This window comes from Schistocerca serialis, chromosome 2, assembly GCF_023864345.2.
Source record: "Schistocerca serialis cubense isolate TAMUIC-IGC-003099 chromosome 2, iqSchSeri2.2, whole genome shotgun sequence".
NCBI lineage: Eukaryota > Metazoa > Arthropoda > Insecta > Orthoptera > Acrididae > Schistocerca > Schistocerca serialis.
In genome coordinates, this window is record NC_064639.1 from 299,340,170 (window position 1) to 299,360,416 (window position 20,247).

At 42.6% G+C, this 20,247-nt stretch overlaps 1 protein-coding gene across 1 annotated transcript in view; it reads right to left on the reverse strand.

Moving 5' to 3' along the window:
* The window catches only part of LOC126457069 (CD82 antigen), a 326,432-nt gene that overhangs the window by 74,645 nt on the left and 231,540 nt on the right, over positions 1-20,247 (reverse strand). The window contains exon 3 of the mRNA XM_050093068.1: positions 7,981-8,085. Within this exon, the coding sequence (XP_049949025.1) occupies positions 7,981-8,085 (105 nt within the window). The remainder of the gene's footprint in view (positions 1-7,980; positions 8,086-20,247) is intronic.

The following is a 20,247-nucleotide window of genomic DNA, read 5'->3' on the forward strand; positions in this document are numbered from 1 at the left end:
ACAACTTTGTTTTCACTGTGTACGATTTTGGATGGGTAATGACGGTTTTGAATGGCTTAATTGGTGAGTAGGCGAAGAGTGTCTCCAAAAATTTCGTTTCGAGAGCTAGAAAGCATGAGTGTTCCATTTCACGAATCACAGCAGCTGTTAAATACGACCAGCTAGGCACAGTAAAAATTGTGCCATGCTCTGTCAGAAGCAACACGCTTGGAAGCTTTGAAACAACGAGAAGGTTGATTGACACAGAAGTATAATGAGGGGACTTATTTCGACGATCTGCTTTTTAGCATGGCAAGAGTTAGCTCTCTGAAGTCATGACGAAACTGTCGAGTCAGTAAATAAAGAATTTTTTTTTTACAACTTCTGCTTTTCTTAGCAGTAGAACAATCATACATGAAAGATCATTTACTATCCGATGGAGTATTTAAAAGCACTTTTCTCCGACACACACACAATAATTTAAAAGCTTTTATTACGGGTGTTGTTAAAGAACAAATCTCAAGTGAAGTTAAGAATAGTCCTTTTATATCGGTATAAACCGATGAAACAACGGGTGTCTCAACTACAAGTCAGACGAGTGTAATTTTTCGTTTTGTAAATAACGAATCAGGAGAAATAAGAGATTTGTTTTGGCGCAAGTGCTAAGCAGTTACAACAATTACGAAACAATTAGTATCGCAAAAATACGACTGCAGTGCAATGGCATGGAAAAATTATGGTGTCAATTCTATCGGGAAACCAACTATCCTCATAGTCGCTCTATACACTCCTATGCATATCAGTTGAACCTAGTCGATTCCCGGCGGGGTCAGGGGTTTTCACCTGCCTCGAGATGACTGGGTGTTTGTGTTGTCCTCATCATTTCATCATCATCCAGGAAAGTGGCGCAATTGGACTGAGCAACGATTGGATAATTGTACGGGCGCTGATAACCACGCAGTTGAGCGCCCCACAAACCTAACATCATCATCATCTTGAACCTAGTCCTCCTCTGTGCTTGTAAAAAAAATTACGCTATTAAAAATTTCTGTGGAAAATCTATCAGCACTTCACCCATTTTTAGCAGTTCCAGTAAAATTAATAACATTCTGTGGGAAAGGTGATTTAAACTAACATGTCCTTGTGAAACAAGATATTTTCATTCACGCGCTGAACAAACCATTGTTCTTCACTATACAGACATGAGACCAGTATTTAATGATGTGATAGACATTGAAGGGTAGGATGCTAATTCTTTACATCAAGCAATTAGGCTAAATAGTATGCTGGATGACTAGACTTTTTCTACTGCAGCTGGACAGTTCGATTTTCCAGCATACAAATATCTTGTTTGACATCTTGCAACGTAAAACTGTGGAGATAAGACGCTGTAACCTAGAAATTGGAAACTACATTAAGCTTGGTGAAATGCTAACATGTTAGGAAATTATTCTGAAATGCATAGTGGAACCTAAGAGCCTTATAAATTCGGCAGGAGTATCTGAAATAAATTGTAACGAAACAGAAATAAGTAGAAATTGTGAAGGCAGTTCGAAACTAAATTCCAGGACTTCCATGAAACGTTTTACAGAATTTGTAAACGAGAAAAAGTTTTCAGATTATAGTAGGCCAAACAATTTCCTATATGTGAATTTGGAAAACTACTTAAAATATACCTTTTATTGACAATGAAAAACTGAGAACTTTCGTTTATTTACAGCATTTAAAATAAACGTTCAGGATCTCAGGACCTCCTTAAATCCATTATAGACAATGAATTAAACAAAGTGTTCTCTGAATGTGTGAAATTACTGCCGTTGGTTCTTGCAATTCCAGCAAACGCTGTGTCTTGCAAAGGAAGCGTAAGTGCGTTAAAGCGCGTTACAGCCTACCTTCACACCAATGACAAATGATAAGACTGTCAAACTTTGCGATTTTGGCTAAAGAGAAGACAACGATGAAATGATCAACCACTCGGAAGGATTTCATATCTCTTGTCATATGTTTACGCCCAGAAAAAGGATAGAACAACTTTATAAAAAGATTTAACGGTGTATTACTATGTTATATTTTTATGAATGTGTAGCTGTTTAATATTTTCATGCATTAATAACGATTTCTGCAGTAGTTTCAATCTTAGTAGAAATATGTAACTATGTTACTTTTTCAGTGTGTTTTACACGATATGATTTAAGACTTTCTTCGTTTTTCGAAATTCGTAATTCTTAGCCTACCCTACAAAAAATGCCACGCTTCGCCACTGAGAAGTCTAGGAAAGTTTTTATGCTGACAGTAGTGGATAAGCAGATATTGTCTTCCGCAGAACGAGGTCTCACGAAAAAGTTGGTGTCTCAACACTTCACTACAAGTAAAGATAGTCGCTGCAAGATGCAACAACGAATCGGAGTCGTCGGCGTACACACGCCCCAAAGTGTCTGCTTACGTCGCTGCATTTATGTCTGAGCGCAGTGCCGCTCAGCCCCGTCTCGATGCAATCAGCGATCAGTTGTACTTATCGCTTACGACAGTATTGTCTTTGTGGCGATATAGATGCATGCGAAAAGAGCAATTATTAGGAACTATGTATCAGTTAAAGACTACTGTACTCTGATGTGAACTATCATATTGTAACGAAGTGCTAAGTGTTGTGTAAGCAGCAGCATCAATTCTATGTCGTCTGTATGGACACTACTTGATTCCAAAGTAGGTGGTAAATATTAAAGTTTTAATAAATTAGTACTAATCTGTGTGTTTGGGGGGGGGGGGGGAGGGGATCTGCTCCTTCACCTCCTCCTGTACTAGATTTGCTACAATACGCCCCAGTTAGCTTTTATGAACGGACGTCATTCAGTTCCAATTTGAAGGACGTAGAGGAAATAAAATTCGGAAAACGCTAACAAAAACTGATTTATGCACTTTCGGTTCAAAAAAGATCACAGCAATATCGGGAGACGGAAGTTTGTATGAAGTAGTGTGTCTATAAAATGACTAATGCGCGAAGCGTACCACAGCTGCCGCAGTCACGGATTAGCGAAAAATGTTACCGAGATTCCCAGAAAATTTCTGGTCCTACGTAAAATCGCTACGCGGGCCGAAGGATTATCTAGTCATCCGTCTACCTGTCCGGTGTGACAGAAGAAGGCAGCACAAGGAAAGATGAAGCTTTAAATTTCACATGCAAACGGGGGGGGAGGGGGGTGTAAACAGACATTATACATACAATCTTTTTACCACCGTACGAACTCTCCTACTGAGGACATTGAAACTGTGATCCTGGTGCTAAAAAGCAACTGAAAGTTGAGGAGGGAAAAAAGTCGCCAGCTCCAGCCGAAATACAAATTTCGTTTTAGAGAGATTACTATTCGGTTTTGACCGCTTCCTTAGCTTGCTCTTAGCGCTAATCACTCGCCCAGAGCTAAGTCTGAAGCGACTATCAGAAAGCGCAGCTGACTCCCGTATTTACGAGGGGTAAGAGAAACAGACCAGCAGAATTACAGACCAATATCGTTAACGTTATTATGCTAGCAAATTCTTTGACATATTAAAAGTTCGAATACTATACATTTTATCGAGAAAGAGAAAGCTTCTGTCCGTAAATCAGCACGGATTAAGAAGTCATCGCTCGTGCTAAACTCAGCAACGAGAACTTCTGTCGAAAGGAGGCTTCAGAGGCCAGTTTTGTAGCACAGGTAACACCAGTTACAGGCCTCCAATCCGTGTACGGCATCTGCCGCCAAAGACGCGTGCTCAACAGGTTTCGCAAGGCGGCAGTCCTGCCATCAAGATGTAAATCAGCCCAGTTCCAGTTAACCCAGACTTTACGCCAAAGACATTTGCATATATGTAAGGCGTTATTACAAGTGTTGCTTCTACAAGCCTAATTCCTCTTCTCCAGTCCAATAAAACAAACATGTATTCAGTTGATAAGACATGTTCCAGTACAGGCCACTTCATTCAGTTTAACACAGAAGTGTGCAACATTCCCGAGTTTCTACTGCCACATTTGTGTCTATATGATGCAACTTTCTTAAAAACTTAAAGACTCATCACAAACTAGGTCATCCTACAGGGAATTTCCGTGATGAGGCAAACTTGCACGCCGAGTGGCGAAGTCGTGGGATGGCACATGACGTGGTTTCCGTCAGCTGCTGCAGCCTTTTCTGTGCATTTGTCTCAGCACAGTCTTCGCAGATATGAATTCCTGACACCCCACATTCAAATCGGCGGCGGCCTAACTCCCAGTAGACCATCTCCCCATGTGGCTATGCGGGGAGAGACGACTTCCGTTCGTCAACATCGTCATTGCCCTGTCCGGCAGTTTACGTGTCTCTGAACACTTATCCCCGCAATAGTGGAGATGCCTGGACACTTGTGTCCAGAGTCTTTCACGGTGGCATGCTTCAATAAAATCATCTCGGTTTACAAGACGCGTCACTTCGAAGAAAATACTCGAGTTTTTTATGGCTGACTCCGCCATCGTCGTCAGGAGTTAAAATCACTGACTGCTGGAGCTGGCACGGTGTTCTGCTTGTGTAGATGCAATGGCAGAGTCTGTAACCTCCCAGAAAGGGCCGGAATGACGCATGCACGGAAGGCAAGTTGGGCAGCTCCTATCAGCTCTGTCCAGCGTACGAGGGTGCACAATTAATACGGCACGGGGCGGACTTGGGGCGAAAGCAAAGACGTAGGCCTGACAGTTGCAGGGACGCGGGAGCAGCGGTTTTAAAAGTGACGCCACTCGGTCCCCGGCGAGGCCCACGAGAAAGGCCGTGGCGAGTAACGTCACATTATAGGTTTTAACGAGTGCTAGCAGCCGTCTGTAGCGGGGAGCGAGTAGCTATTTCAGACGAGTTTAATAGTTTAACTGTGTGTATGAACGCATGCAAGCTCTCGACAGCACACAATGATGTTAAGATCTGTAGTGGGTACCTTTTCAGTGACATACTGATTTTCCGTGAGCCCTGCATGGAGCCGAGCGTTCGTGAAATATGGCGGACAAGGTGACTAATGTGACATCCCAAGTTTGTCGCAGGGCCCGTATTCCTCGTGGGCCCCAATCCGCTTAGTTGCCCAACTCGTCTTCCGCTCATGCATCGCTCCAGCCCTCTCTGTAAGGTTCCAGACGCTGCCATTAGATCTACAGTATACAAGCAGAATATATCGCGCCAATCCTGGCAACTACAGATTTTAACTCCTGATGACGAAAGCGGAGACAGCCATCGAAAGCTCAAGTGCTTTAGTCGAAGTGCCGCAGGTTGTAACAGAAAAGATCTTATTGGACCGGGACACTGTTGACCATTGAAACCTGAATTCTTGTGCGAGCTCTCATATGTTCAGAACCGTTCATCTTTCCTCGCTCCAAGTCTTATCTCAGGAAGAGCTGTCATAGTCACTAAAGATCTACCTGTAACTCACTGCTACACATGCCTACACTTTAGCCATATGCCGCAACTGGCTGCGACATTCGGGCGTCATGCACGGCACATATTCTAATTATCTAATGGTACAAATATTTCCAGCACTTCTGGCCAGTTAGTTCCTTTGTCCCTGTGAGTATCCGCATGCTACAATCTTTCACTGCGAGTATATTGTGGCGACTTTCCGCTAGACTACACAGAGGCAGTGCTAGGTTAATAGACCCCTGTCTGCTTCCTGCTGCTTGACTGCACAAGTATGTCCTCGGTATTTCTGGAACACGTAACCTCCACTATGTCAGAAGATCTTCGCGAACACACGATTCCTATGTCGCTCACCTTTCATGAATAAAGAAAGGAAAGAAAAGAAAAGAAGGAAGACCAGGGTTCAACGTCCCGTCGATATCGACGTTACTAGAGATGGAGCACATGCTCGGACTCCATGCCGTTTTCAAAGGAATCGTCCCGGAATTTGCCTGAAGCGACTTAGGGAAGTAACAAAACATAAATCTGGGTGGCTGAACGTGGATATGAACAGCCGTCCTCGCACATGTGAGTCCACAGTGCTGATCACTGAGCCACCTCGCTCGGTTTGTCACGAATTTATGTCGTAACAGTAAGGTGAGGCGATATCACGCTTGTGATTGTGATGGTGTATAGAAAAACCTTGTCATTAAATACTCAAATTTGAATATTAATTTTTCGAGGCGCAAATAAGTATTGGGATTAGTAAATTACAAATGGTAACCAAGGTGGTGTTTTCCATTCAAACGAAGTCTTTGCAAATAGTCCACATCCATATCCAGAACTATGACTGCAAGATCAAATTTGCGTTAAAAACTCGCTTGAGCGTTTGTCGTGTAAGAGGATGTTTTATCAAATACCCTGGTCTACTATGGGTATTCGTACTAGCTAAAGATGATCGTGATAGTGGATATTCGTAAAGTCGTTTACAAGAAAGGAGCAGATACTGTGCGCCCCGGCCTGTGTTAGTATAGTGTGTTCGTGCACGTTAAAAAAGAACTTTGATGTACGGTCTAAGGTCAGACGTTATGTATCGGATGTGTTAATGTTTGATTAAACTATTTGGAGTTACAATCGTTTGGATCTGACATTGTGAGACTTTAAGACTTTAAATATGGAAGTGGAAATTAAAGTTCGGCGTTTATTTAGAAAATCGAGATAATCAGCATCACCTAGCAAGGATCGAAGTTCAAGTTCGTACACAGGGGTGGGACGCAGTATCTGGATCACCATACAATTTCCCAAGGCGACCGTTCAGCTAGATTTCACTGATAACCGACAGATCCGATACGGTGAAAGCGTACTAAGCACAGAAGTCGGCTGAAGCATGCCACTGCAAACCCATCTTTTTCACCATATCTTGCAACCTAATGTCAGAGCTTTTCCTTCATATCTTGCTGCACGAAGGCAAAGTTAGGTTGGTCACAGAAATTAGTTCCAGTTTTGTTAGCCTACTGTTATGTCTGTGGATATGGGTCTTTAAATGTGACCCAGTGAGTGGCACCCGTCCCTTTCTTGCTCGATTTCGTGGCGACAACACGCGCTTCCGCGACCGGTATAGTCTTCCGCCACGCTACGTCGGTGTTATGATGGTGAAAGTTTCTACTGAGTGCTGTACCCTCACAAGCACAAAAAACTCCCATGAGCCATCGTTACGTTCGATTTGCTACTCTCGAGTCGCGGCAATACACTGGCTTATAACAATGGTAGCACGAAAGTGCGATCACCCCCCAGCCCCTATATTATTACGTTGCTGCTCACGTGAAGCATAAACAATGTACTGCCGTTGTAACTTCACACAGTTAGATTTTTTGGTGTTGCACATTTACGTTTCTGATATCTGAATGGCTGTAAATCACTCACGCTGCAAAGAAAACATCAAACTTTCCATTTTGTTTCATCTATTTTCAGTGTCAGTATATTTTGCAGCAGTTTAGCTGCATATTTAACCTCTTTCACCACAGATTCGGGTACTCTGTTTCTGAGATCCACTGCCGAATGTTTCGGTCCTGGCCTGAAAGAGCTTATCATAGAGGACACGTATTCACGAGTTTGCCAATTATTGCGATTTTTGAGAAATAGTGAAGGAGAGGTTGCTTCGCTGGGGGCTATTACGCGGAAGAGTTTTTATGAACGTTTGCGTTTTCTGATCAAACAAATATTTTCGCGTTAATGAACTATGAATATCAGTGGAATTTCATTGGTTGAATGTTCCTATTCCACTTTTTTTAACCGTCCTCTTTTCCGACGAGTTGCTTTCCACATGAATATTTTTTCTCTTTGTTATATCCCCATGTAACACCATGTCTCCAGACACTTCGAGTAAGTTCCCATGCCGCTGAAGTTAGACAAACTGTTTCAGCTGCTTCGTCTGAAATGTTCATATTCGTACTGGTTATGTTCAGTCTCACTGGAATCTTATTTTTCGGCTGTAAGCCTGAGAAGCGTATCTGATACACACACACACACACACACACACACACACACACACACACACACACAGACAGACACACAGACAGAGAGAGAGAGAGAGAGAGAGAGCGAGAGAGCGCCAGAGCCTTACCTGTAACCGCAGTTCTTCACTCTGTATGACATTAGCAACTTGAATGAAGGAATGTTTGTCCACTGCAATCCATATTCCCACAGCCAATACCGCTGCTCCTGCAAGCTGAAATGAAAAGAAACAGAAATTAGGACACATTTATACAAATACTTCACCGACTGAATACCGAAATCACTAGGTGCCATGCAGCCCACATACTTAAAAGCAGCTAATCAAACAGGAATACGCAACAGAAATTTGCTTTCTAAGGACTATAGAGGAGCCCATCATATCCGTTCTCATCAGTACGAGTAAAATGTCTGGACATTTCCATAGGGGTATTTATGATTCGTTAGAATCACACACCGGGGCTTTTGGGACTAACTGCAACCCTTTGCAGTCAGTGCTCTTCCACATGGAGCACAGAGAGCGAACAACGGTAATAGTCTTAAAGCACTTCTCTTTTTTCTGGAATTTAGTATCGCAGCTACCATCATTGAATTTCTAAAACGAACTTTGTGTGTATCAACTCAACTCCACCAATTGTTTCCACAAATGCTTTGGCTTTCAGGCACGTGGAACCAAGAAAAAACCGAAGTACGAACTGCAAGCAGCTTAGTAACAGAGCAGCTACTTGTGCATTGGCAATGTGCGGAGAAAGCAGGTACAGGGAAAACAAGAATAAAACATTGACTTTGTATGGGTCACGTGGGCAATGTCGAACATTAACCTCCTGATATAACGGTGGCTAAAGAAGTACCAATTTTAACTATATCGAAGAGAAATCACTAACAAAGATACGTGTGGCTTACCGGAATCAAACTAAATATTTGTGCCTAAACTATGTCCCACAATGATACACAAGGTTACACAAGGTTACACAAGGTTTTTTTTTAAAAACTGTTACAATATTCCAACAACTGTTTCACAAATGATAAAAATAGTGAAATTTTCCTAGAGTTGCATTTTTATTATGAAGTTACTACCACATCGTATTATTTAGAGTGGAGGAGCATGTATGAACAGGAAGCTATTAAACGTCTTATCAGCTTTTATAAAAGTTAGCTTTAGTATCAACTATGGTGACTTCAGAAAAGAGCATCGCGAAAACAGTATTGACAATACTTACGTAAATGCCTAGAAGATACATCAAAAGCCGTACTTCATCACAATTATATGTACCAGTGATACTCATAATAATATGCTATTTTAATTATAATTATTTGTAGTATGAAACCGGTTTGAAACGGCAGTTTTTATATAGTGGTTTGTCAGGTGCGGGTGCATTATTGAACTAGTGTTGTTATTTCGTAAACTTATCCGAAGATGAAAAAATTAAACGAGCTGGTCATTTAAGACTATTACGATCTATTAAACAAGCAATGTCTGCTTCGTTATCTTTCCTGAAAATTGAGCTTTTATTCATACAGCAGTACCTAGATAAATACTCCGACGAACCCCAATAGATTGTTGCTGTAAATGATATCGGAATAATCATTTTCAACACAGCATTGAATGCACCTGACCGATACGCTAGTTTCCTAGCATGTGCAGAATGTTTTATGTTATTACTACAGTTTTACAAGAGTATGGTTTTTAAAAGTAAAGAAAATTTATACATTTCATTTAATGTTATTTTATTACTAATATAATGGATACAACCAAACGGACAAGACAAAGGAGCTATAAAAACAGGATCAGAAACACCGAGTCCCCGGACAGAGAAACCCGACCGGGAATCGAACTCGGGACCCCGAGATCCAGAGATCGCAACGCTAGCCACAAGACCACGAACTACAGATGTTTAGGAAAATGGAATTGGCTTACAAAGTTATTTTGGACATTATCAAAATCAAAACTGAATTGAGGGTCTACAGTGGACTGATAACACCAGAACCACTGTAAACATCACAGTGTGTAACTCGCAACAAGAAAAACGAACTGAGGAGATGAAAAGAGGAAAGGAAAATGCAAAGGAAGATAAGTTTGCCGGTCATATGCGTTAAGTAAGCGCAAACTACTTGCCCAGGGTGAGCTGGGAGTACACTGAAAATGCAGCACTTTCTACATCTCCACAATAAAAAATTTGATTAATTTCTCACTTTAAACACGTCACATTTGCGTGACGTTCAAATTTGATGTCATTATGGAGCCACTACCAGCTTGCACAGTGCCTTCTGACGGCTTCGTGGAGTCTGTGCCACACTATCAGCTCTTACCAACTGAAATCGGGAGTCATCCGACCAGTCCACGGTTTTCCAATTGTCTAGGGTCCAAGCGATATGGTCACGAGCCCAGGAGAGGCTCTGCACGCGATTTCGTACTGTTAGCAAAGGCACTCTCGTATATCATCTGCTGCCCTAGCCCATTAACACCAAATTTCGCCGCGCTATCTTAACGGATACGTTCGCCGTACGTCCCACATTTATTTCTGTTGTTATTTCAAGGACTGTTGCTTGTCTGCTAGGACTGACAACTTTACACAAACGCTGCTGCTCTGGTAGTTAAGTGAAGGCCGTCTGCCACTGCGTTGTCCGTGGTGAGAGGTAATGCCTGAAATTTGGTATTCTCGACACACTCTTGACACTATACCTTAGAACATTCAATTCCCAAACGATCTCCGAAATGGGATGTCCCATGCGTCAACTACCATTTCGCATTCAAGGTCTGTTAATTCCAGTCATGTGACCCTAATCACATGGGAAACCTTTTAACGAGACTCACCTTAGTCCAACTGAAAGTTCCGCCAATGCATTGCCCTTTTATATCTTGTGTGCGATGCTACCGCCATCTGCATATGTACATTCGCTATCCCATGACTGTCTTGTCACCTCACCTCAGTGTGTCTTGGTGTGTTACTCAAGTGTATATATCCAACAAGAGAAATTCTTTCAGCACCTTCCGACGCAGAAGAAGTCATCCACTGACAAGGGAACCTCCCCATCGCACCCCCTTCAGATTTGGTTATAAGTTGGCACAGTGGATAGGCCTTGAAAAACTGAACACAGATCAAACAATAAAACAGGAAGAAGTTGTGTGTAACTATGAAAAAAATAATCAAAATATACTAACTGAGTAGACCATGCGGCAGATAGGTAACAACACAAGCTATAGCAAGTCCAGGAGCGCCGTGGTCCCGTGGTTAGCGTGAGCAACTGCAGAATGAGAGGTCCTTGGTTCAAGTCTTCCCTCGGGTGAAAATTTTAATTTTTTATTTTCAGTCAATAATCAAAGTTCAGGCACTCACACATAACTTCGCTCTCCAAAATTCCAGGACATGTTCAGATTTGCTCGGACATATGCAGGATTTCAAGGTCTACGCACGGAAAAATTTGAAAACTTTAAAAACATATGTTTTGACCGAACACAGGGAAAACCGTTCGACTGTGAAACTAATGCATTCATTTGTTGCAGTTTATGTGGCAAACTGTTGACCGAACACAGGGAAAACCGTTCGACTGTGAAACTGATGCATTCATTTGTTGCAGTTTATGTGACAAACTGTTATGTTTTCATCACTTTTTTGGGAGTGATTATCACATCCACAAGAAAACCTAAATCGGGCAAGGTAGAAGAATCTTTTTACCCATTCGCAAAGTGTACAAGTTAGGTAGGTCGACAACATATTCCCAAGCTATCCACGGGACCACGGCGCTTCTGCGGGTACAGTTTCCTGTGATATTGCATATGTTGTTCATGGGCTACTCAGTTTGTATATTTTGCTTATTTTTTTCATAGTTCTACACAACTTCTTCCTATTTTCTCGATTGATCTGTGTTCAGTTTTTCAAGGACTATCCAGTGTGCCAACTTGTAACTAAATCTGAGGCGGGTGCGATGGGTAGGTTCCCTTGTGAGAAGAGTGGATCCACATTTATAGGGACACTGACAGGACGACCCTTTCAGCACAAAAATACGGCGACCGATGACTATAAACCAAATACTTTGAAAAATTAAACCTAAGAAAATTCTACAGATATATTATTTTTCCTATCAACACCTATCACATAAATGGAAAAGTAGGGAGAAACTTTTCCTATCAACACCTATCACATAAATGGAAAAAGTAGGGAGAAACGTTTCTCATGTGCACATCCTCTAGACATGCTGCGATCTCTACATGAGAAGATCCACTAACATTAGGCATACCCAAAAGCCATCATGCACTCGCTCCATTCTTCATTAGTAGTCTGTGTATTGAAAATAAGGTCCCAAAAGGATGAGATTGTGGTCAACATATCCTACAGGCATGCTGGACTACCAATACTGGACTATTCGACTCGACTGGTAGCTTTCGGTCAGGGTGTTCATGGTGTGAAACTTTCCATTTCCTGGCGCGTATCTGATTCCCTAAACCAGGGGTCTCCAAACTACGCCAAGCGGGCCGAAACCGGCCCGCGAGGACCGGCAAACCGGCCCACGTTAGCTGGCCGGACATCCCCGGTATCCGGCCCGACAGATATTTGATGTGTTACCTGTTGTCGTTGTGGTCTTCAGTCCTGAGACTGGTTTGATGCAGCTCTCCATGCAAATCTATCCTGTGCAAGCTCCTTCAATCTCCCAGTACCTACTGCAACCTACATCCTTCTGAATCTGCTTAGTGTATTCATCTCTTTGTCTCCCTCTACGATTTTTACCCTCCACGCTGCCCTGCAATGCTAAATTTGTGATCCCTTGATGCCTCAGGACATGTCCTACCAACCGATCCCTTCTTCTAGTCAAGTTGTGCCACAAGCTTCTCTTCTCCCCAATCCTGTTCAATACCTCCTCATTAGTTACGTGATCTACCCACCTAATCTTCAACATTCTTTTGTAGCACCCCATTTCTAAAGCTTCTATTCCCATCTTGTCCAAACTAGTTATCGTCCATGTTTCACTTCCATACATGGCTACACTCCATACAAACACTTTCAGAAACAACTTCCTGACACTTAAATCTATACTCGACGTTAATAAATTTCTCTTCTTCAGAAACGCTTTCCTTGCCATTGCCAGTCTACATTTTATATCCTCTCTACTTCGACCATTATCAATTATTTTGCTCCCCAAATAGCAAAACTCCTTTACTACTTTAAGTGTCTCATTTGCTAATCTAATCCCCTCAGCATCACCCGATTTAATTTGACTACATTCCATTATCCTCGTTTTGCTTTTGTCGATGTTCATCTTATATCCTCCTTTCAAGACACTGTCCATTCCGTTCAACTGCTCTTCCAAGTCCTTTGCTGTCTCAGAGAATTACAATGTCATCGGCGAACCTCAAAGTTTTTATTTCTTCTCCATGGATTTTAATACCTACTCCAAATTTTTCTTTTGTTTCCTTTACTGCTTGCTCAATATACAGATTGAACAACATCGGGGAGAGGCTACAACCCTGTCTCACTCCCTTCCCAACCACTGCTTCCCTTTCATACACCTTGACTCTTGTAATTGCCATCTGGTTTCTGTACAAATTGTAAACAGCCTTTCGCTCCCTGTATTTTTCCCTGCCACCTTTAGAATTTGAAAGAGAGTATTCCAGTCAACATTGTCAAAAGCTTTCTCTAAGTCTACAAATGCTAGAAACGTAGGTTTGCCTTTCCTTAATCTTTCTTCTAAGATAAGTCGTAAGGTCAGTATTGCCTCACGTGTTCCAAAATTTCTACGGAATCCAAACTGATCTTCCCCGAGGTTGGCTTCTACCAGTTTTTCCATTCGTCTGTAAATAATTCGCGTTAGTATTTTGCAGCTGTGACTTATTATCTGATAGTTCGGTAATTTTCACATCTGTCGACACCTGATTTCTTTGGGATTGGAATTATTATATTCTTCTTGAAGTATGAGGGTATTTCCCCTGTCTCATACCATTTTGCTCACCAGATGGTAGAGTTTTGTCAGGACTGGCTCTCCTAAGGCTGTCAGTAGTTCTAAGGGAATGTTGTCTACTCCGGGGGCCTTGTTTCGGCTCAGGTCTTTCAGTGCTCTGTCAAACTCTTCACGCAGTATCATATCTCCCATTTCATCTTCATCTACATTCTCTTCCATTTTTATAATATTGTCCTCAAGTACATCGCCCTTGTATAGACCCTCTATATACTCCTTCCACCTTTCTGCTTTCCCCTCTTTGCTTAGAACTGGGTTTCCATCTGAGCTCTTGATATTCATAGAAGTGGCTCTTTTCTCCAAAGGTCTCTCTAATTTTCCTGTACGCAGTATCTATCTTACCCCTAGTGAGATAGGCCTCTACATCCTTACATTTGTCCTCTAGCCATCCCTGCTTAGCCATTTTGCACTTCCTGTCGATCTCATTTTTGAGACGTTTGTATTCCTTTTTGCCTGCTTCATTTACTGCGTTTTTATATTTTCTCCTTTCATCAATTAAATTCAGTATTTCTTCTGTTACCCAAGGATTTCTACTAGCCCTCGTCTTTTTACCTACTTGATCCTCTGCTGCCTTCACTACTTCATCCTCAGAGCTACCCATTCGTCTTCTACTGTATTTCTTTCCCCCATTCCTGTCAATTTTTCCCGTATGCTGTCTCTGAAACTCTGTACAACCTCTGGTTTAGTTAATTTATCCAGGTCCCATCTCCTTAAATTCCCACCTTCTTGCAATTTCTTCAGTTTTAATCTACAGTTCATAACCAATAGATTGTGGTCAGAGTCCACATCTGCCCCTGGAAATGTCCTACAACTTAAAACTCGGTTCCTAAATCTCTGTCTTACCATTATATAATCTGATACCTTTTAGTATCTCCAGGATTCTTCCATGTATACAACCTTCTTTTATGATTCTCTAACCAAGTGTTAGCTATGATTAATTTATGCTCTGTGCAAAATTCTACCAGACTGCTTCCTCTTTCATTTCGTAGCACCAATCCATATTCACCTACTATGTTTCCTTCTCTCCCTTTTCCTACTCTCGAATTCCAGTCACCCATGACTATTAAATTTTCGTCTCCCTTCACTACCTGAATAATTTCTTTTATCTCATCATACATTTCTTCAATTTCTTCGTCATCTGCAGAGCTAGTTGGCATATCAAGTTGTACTACTGTAGTAGGCATGAGCTTCGTGTCTATCTTGGCCACTATAATACGTTCACTATGCTGTTTGTAGTAGCTTATTCGCACTCCTATTTTTTATTCATTATTAAACCTACTCCTGCATTACCCCTATTTGATTTTGTATTTATAACCCTGTATCCACCTGACCAGAAGTCTTGTTCCTCCTGCCACCGAACTTCACTAATTCCCACTATATCCAACTTTAACCTATCCATTTCCCTTTTTAAATTTTCTAACCTACCTGCCCGATTAAGGGATCTGACATTCCACGCTCCGATACGTAGAATGCCAGTTTTCTTTTTCTTGATAACGACGTCCTCTTGAGTAGTCCCCGCCCGGAGATCCGAATGGGGGACTATTTTACCTCCGGGATATTTTACCCAAGAAGATGCCATCATTTAACCATACAGTAAAGCTGCATGCCCTCGGGAAAAATTACGGCTGTAGTTTCCCCTTGCTTTCAGCCGTTCGCAATACCGCAACAGCAAGGCCGTTTTAGTTAATGTTACAAGGCCAGATCAGTCAGTCATCCAGACTGTTGCCCCTGCAACTACTGAACAGGCTGCTGCCCCTCTTCAGGAACCACACGTTTGTCTGGCCTCTCAACAAATACCCCTCCGTTGTGGCTGCACCTACGGTACGGCTATCTGTGTCGTTGAGGTCCATGGTTAATGGGGGGAGGATGTGTTACCTATACTGCCAACAATTGAGTTTCGAGACCTATCGCGACCAATACACGGCGACATTGTCGGACACAAGCAACAGAACTATCAAATATGCGCTCTGGCTCTTCTACTCGCTACAAGACTACATAACTAAACTTATTGTCGCGCCGCTTGAAATAACAATGCGTTGACATTCTCTACCTCTACCTCTTGCAGTAATAGTGTTGCTAACAATGATTTTGAGATTTCGTTAACTTTTCAGGACGCTTTCGTGAAGAATGTGCGGTGACATACTTTTTTGTCGGTGAAATTCGCCAGAATAAAATACGCCAGAATTTCTGTCTGGTACGTCCACCAATCAAAATTATGTAATTAGACAAAATTCTTAGTTCGTTTCAGTGTTAGCTATTCCCACAACCTTAGATTTTAGCGATTTCATCTTTCCTTTAGCCTTACATTACGGTGATCATGCAGTGCTAGGGTGCTTTAATCCCACTAGGTAGATCTTGGCCCTTATGACTTCGTGGAGGAGTCAATGTGGGCCGCGGACTAAAAAGTTTGGAGACCGCTGCCGTAAACGGTGCAGGATGAGTTCGACAAATTAACTCCACCGACACCTGTGGCAGTTACCTGCATTTGTCAACCAGCTGTCAGTCAAGGCGGGGAAAATATGAGTCACAGCACTTACCGCACTTCATGTCAAGCCAGAGTTCCTGCAACAGGTGGTGTACAGCTAGAACACAGACAAGGAGGGGGAAGGAAGGAGAGGGGGAGAGACAGAGAGAGGGGGAGAGACAGAGAGAGAGGGAGATACAGAGAGAGAGGGAGATACAGAGAGAGAGGGACAGAGAGAATCGTCAGGAGGCTACCCTCACCCGCCTATAAATATTGGCATGGATGCCTGCCAAGCCATGCGATGTTGAGAGCGAAAGGGCCTGGAACGAGTTCAAAGCGGAGATAGGCGAGTGGTAATGAATAGCAGCGGACCGTCACTGGCGCGAAGGCGAAGCGCCAGCATCTGAAAGTAGCGCGAGTGCATTCATGAGATCCATTACGAGCCAACATTCTGCACACAGTCAACGTACAACTACTGCACACCGGCAAAGCCATGTTATCGGCTGTACTTAAACACGTGAAGTTGCAAATTAATTTTTTATTTGTGTTTGTTTAATATCTCCATTAAATTTTCCCGCCCGTGTGGAGTTTGCTGGTCTCCCATCGGGCGCCTCCCCATGTGGCGGATAGGGGAATGCTCACCAGATATGATGGGTACCGGGGAAATAAAATACCCGGGGTGGACAAAAACTAGCAACTGCTGCCTTGTAGTATGATATTGGCTTATCAAAGGCTAAATAAAGGAAGAAAACCTTGAGTAAAAATTACCTGGTCCTCCGGGTTGGGGGTTGTGCAGTGGGCCAGCTCGTCACTCACATAAAAACATAAAAATGCTAAAAAACCTAATAATATGCCTCGGAAAAATTGGAACTTTGGACGACGAACTGGCGATGAGAAACGGAAAATTATGTTTGGATGCTGGAATGTGCAAGGTATTTCCACTAAAATAAATTTACTACCTGCAGAACTTGACATGTTCAACATGGATGTTGTCGTACTCTCTGAAACAAAGAAGAAAGGCCAAGGAGAAGAAGAACTGGATAATTATGTACATATCTGGAGTGGGGTATCGAAAGCAGTAAGAGCCAAAGCAGGAGTCTCCATTATGATAAAGAAATCATGGAAAGAAAGAATCACAAATTGGATATTCATCAATCAACGTATTATAACTGTTGAAATGACATTATTTGCTAGGGAAGTTGTGATTATTGGCGTATATGCACCCACGAACGACACAAAAGATAAGGAGAAAGATACATTTTGGGACACCCTCAGGGAGACTATTGAAAAAATCCCAAGAAGAAAGGAACTGATTATCATGGGAGATCTGAATGGAAGGGTAGGAATTAGAGAATCTTGTAGAATAGCAGGAAAACATGGAGAGGACGAATATAATGACAATGGGGAACGATTGATTGCAATTTGTGAACAATTTGATCTAAAAATTACCAACACATTTTTCAAACATAAGGACATTCATAAATATACTTGGCAACAGAACACCAAAGAACTTCGTTCTATAATAGATTATATTATCACTAGGCAAACAAGTAGTTTCAAAGCAGTAGACGTCAGATCTTATAGAGTAGCCCAGTGTGGATCAGACCACTATCTAGTTAAAATGAAGTCTTTCTGGCCATGGAAGGATGCAAGGAGTGATACAAGTAACATAAATAAAACGAACCAGTCTGAGAAAAATTAAAATTTACCTTTTAATATTGACAGCCTACAAGACGAAAGTATCAGAACACTCTTTGCGGCCAGGATGGAAAGGAAACTGGTTGAATCATTTGAAGGAAGTACAGAGGAAATATATGACTATATAAAAGCTAATGTGAAAATCATAGCAATGGAGGAGTTGGGTAAAAAAGATAGCAACCACAACCGTGCAGCAGAGTGGTGGTCAGAGGAACTAGAGGTCCTCGTTAGAGAAAAACGAAATGCGTTCCTTCAGTGGTTGAATGATAAATCAGAAGAAACAAGATCAATATACAAGGAAAGAAGAATGAAGTGATGAAAAAAATAAGGATGGCAAAAAATGAAGCATGGGAAAGAACATGTGCCAAGGTGAATAGCAAATTAGGATTTGGGAGAGCAAAAGAAGCATGGTCAGTATGGAAAGGGCTTCGACAGGATACAAAAAGCAAAACTAATCTCCAACTGATAACACAAAAGGAATGGGAAGAGTATTTCCAAAAATTATTAAATGAGGACAGAGAAGAATATCTAGAAGAAGGAACAGGGGAAGATAAAGGACATGAAGATGATGAGATCCAGATTTTAGAAAGTGAAGTACTTCAGGCGTTGAGAACAGGAAAGAATGGTAAATCACCGGGACCAGGCAATATCAATCTGGAGTGTCTGAAATATGGTGGTGACAAAATTGTGAAACTGATAACACAGCTCTTCAACAAAATGGTACATGGAGATTCAATACCCAACGTGAGGAAGCTAGGTTACATTAATACAATATTTAAGAAAGAGGATCGCAAAATTTGTTCAAACTATCGAGGAATTTGTGTTACAAACACATTAATGAGAATTTTTGCGAAAGTAATTAAAAACAAACTGGAAAAAATTGTAGAACCCATGAAGAACAATGTGGATTCACGGCTGGGAGATCATGTGTAGACCATATTTTCACATTACGACAGATTTTGGAGAAACATAGGGAAAAATCAAAAAATATAGGATTAATTTTCATAGATCTAGAAAAAGCATATGATACTGTTCCAAGAAAATTACTTTGGAGAGCACTACATATGGCAAACATAAACCCTCCCTTGATTAAAATAAAACAACAGATGTATAAAGATAACATTTGCCAAGTGAAAGTCGGTAGGCCTAATAAACTTTCACAGAAATTTAGAACAAGCAAAGGCCTTTTACAAGGCTGTCCCATGTCACCATCATTATTTAGAATTTACACTCCTGGAAATGGAAAAAAGAACACATTGACAGTGGTGTGTCAGACCCACCATACTTGCTCCGGACACTGCGAGAGGGCTGTACAAGCAATGATCACACGCACGGCACAGCGGACACACCAGGAACCGCGGTGTTGGCCGTCGAATGGCGCTAGCTGCGCAGCATTTGTGCACCGCCGCCGTCAGTGTCAGCCAGTTTGCCGTGGCATACGGAGCTCCATCGCAGTCTTTAACACTGGTAGCATGCCGCGACAGCGTGGACGTGAACCGTATGTGCAGTTGACGGACTTTGAGCGAGGACGTATAGTCGGCATGCGGGAGGCCGTGTGGACGTACCGCCGAATTGCTCAACACGTGGGGCGTGAGGTCTCCACAGTACATCGATGTTGTCGCCAGTGGTCGGCGGAAGGTGCACGTGCCCGTCGACCTGGGACCGGACCGCAGCGACGCACGGATGCACGCCAAGACTGTAGGATCCTACGCAGTGCCGTAGGGGACCGCACCGCCACTTCCCAGCAAATTAGGGACACTGTTGCTCCTGGGGTATCGGCGAGGACCATTCGCAACCGTCTCCATGAAGCTGGGCTACGGTCCCGCACACCGTTAGGCCGTCTTCCGCTCACGCCCCAACATCGTGCAGCCCGCCTCCAGTGGTGTCGCGACAGGCGTGAATGGAGGGACGAATGGAGACGTCTTCAGCGATGAGAGTCGCTTCTGCCTCGGTGCCAATGATGGTCGTATGCGTGTTTGGCGCCGTGCAGGTGAGCGCCACAATCAGGACTGCATACGACCGAGGCACACAGGGCCAACACCCGGCATCATGGTGTGGGGAGCCAATCTCCTACACTGGCCGTACACCACTGGTGATCGTCGAGGGGACACTGAATAGTGCACGGTACATCCAAACCGTCATCGAACCCATCGTTCTACCATTCCTAGACCGGCAAGGGAACTTGCTGTTCCAACAGGACAATGCACGTCCGCATGTATCCCGTGCCACCCAACGTGCTCTAGAAGGTGTAAGTCAACTACCCTG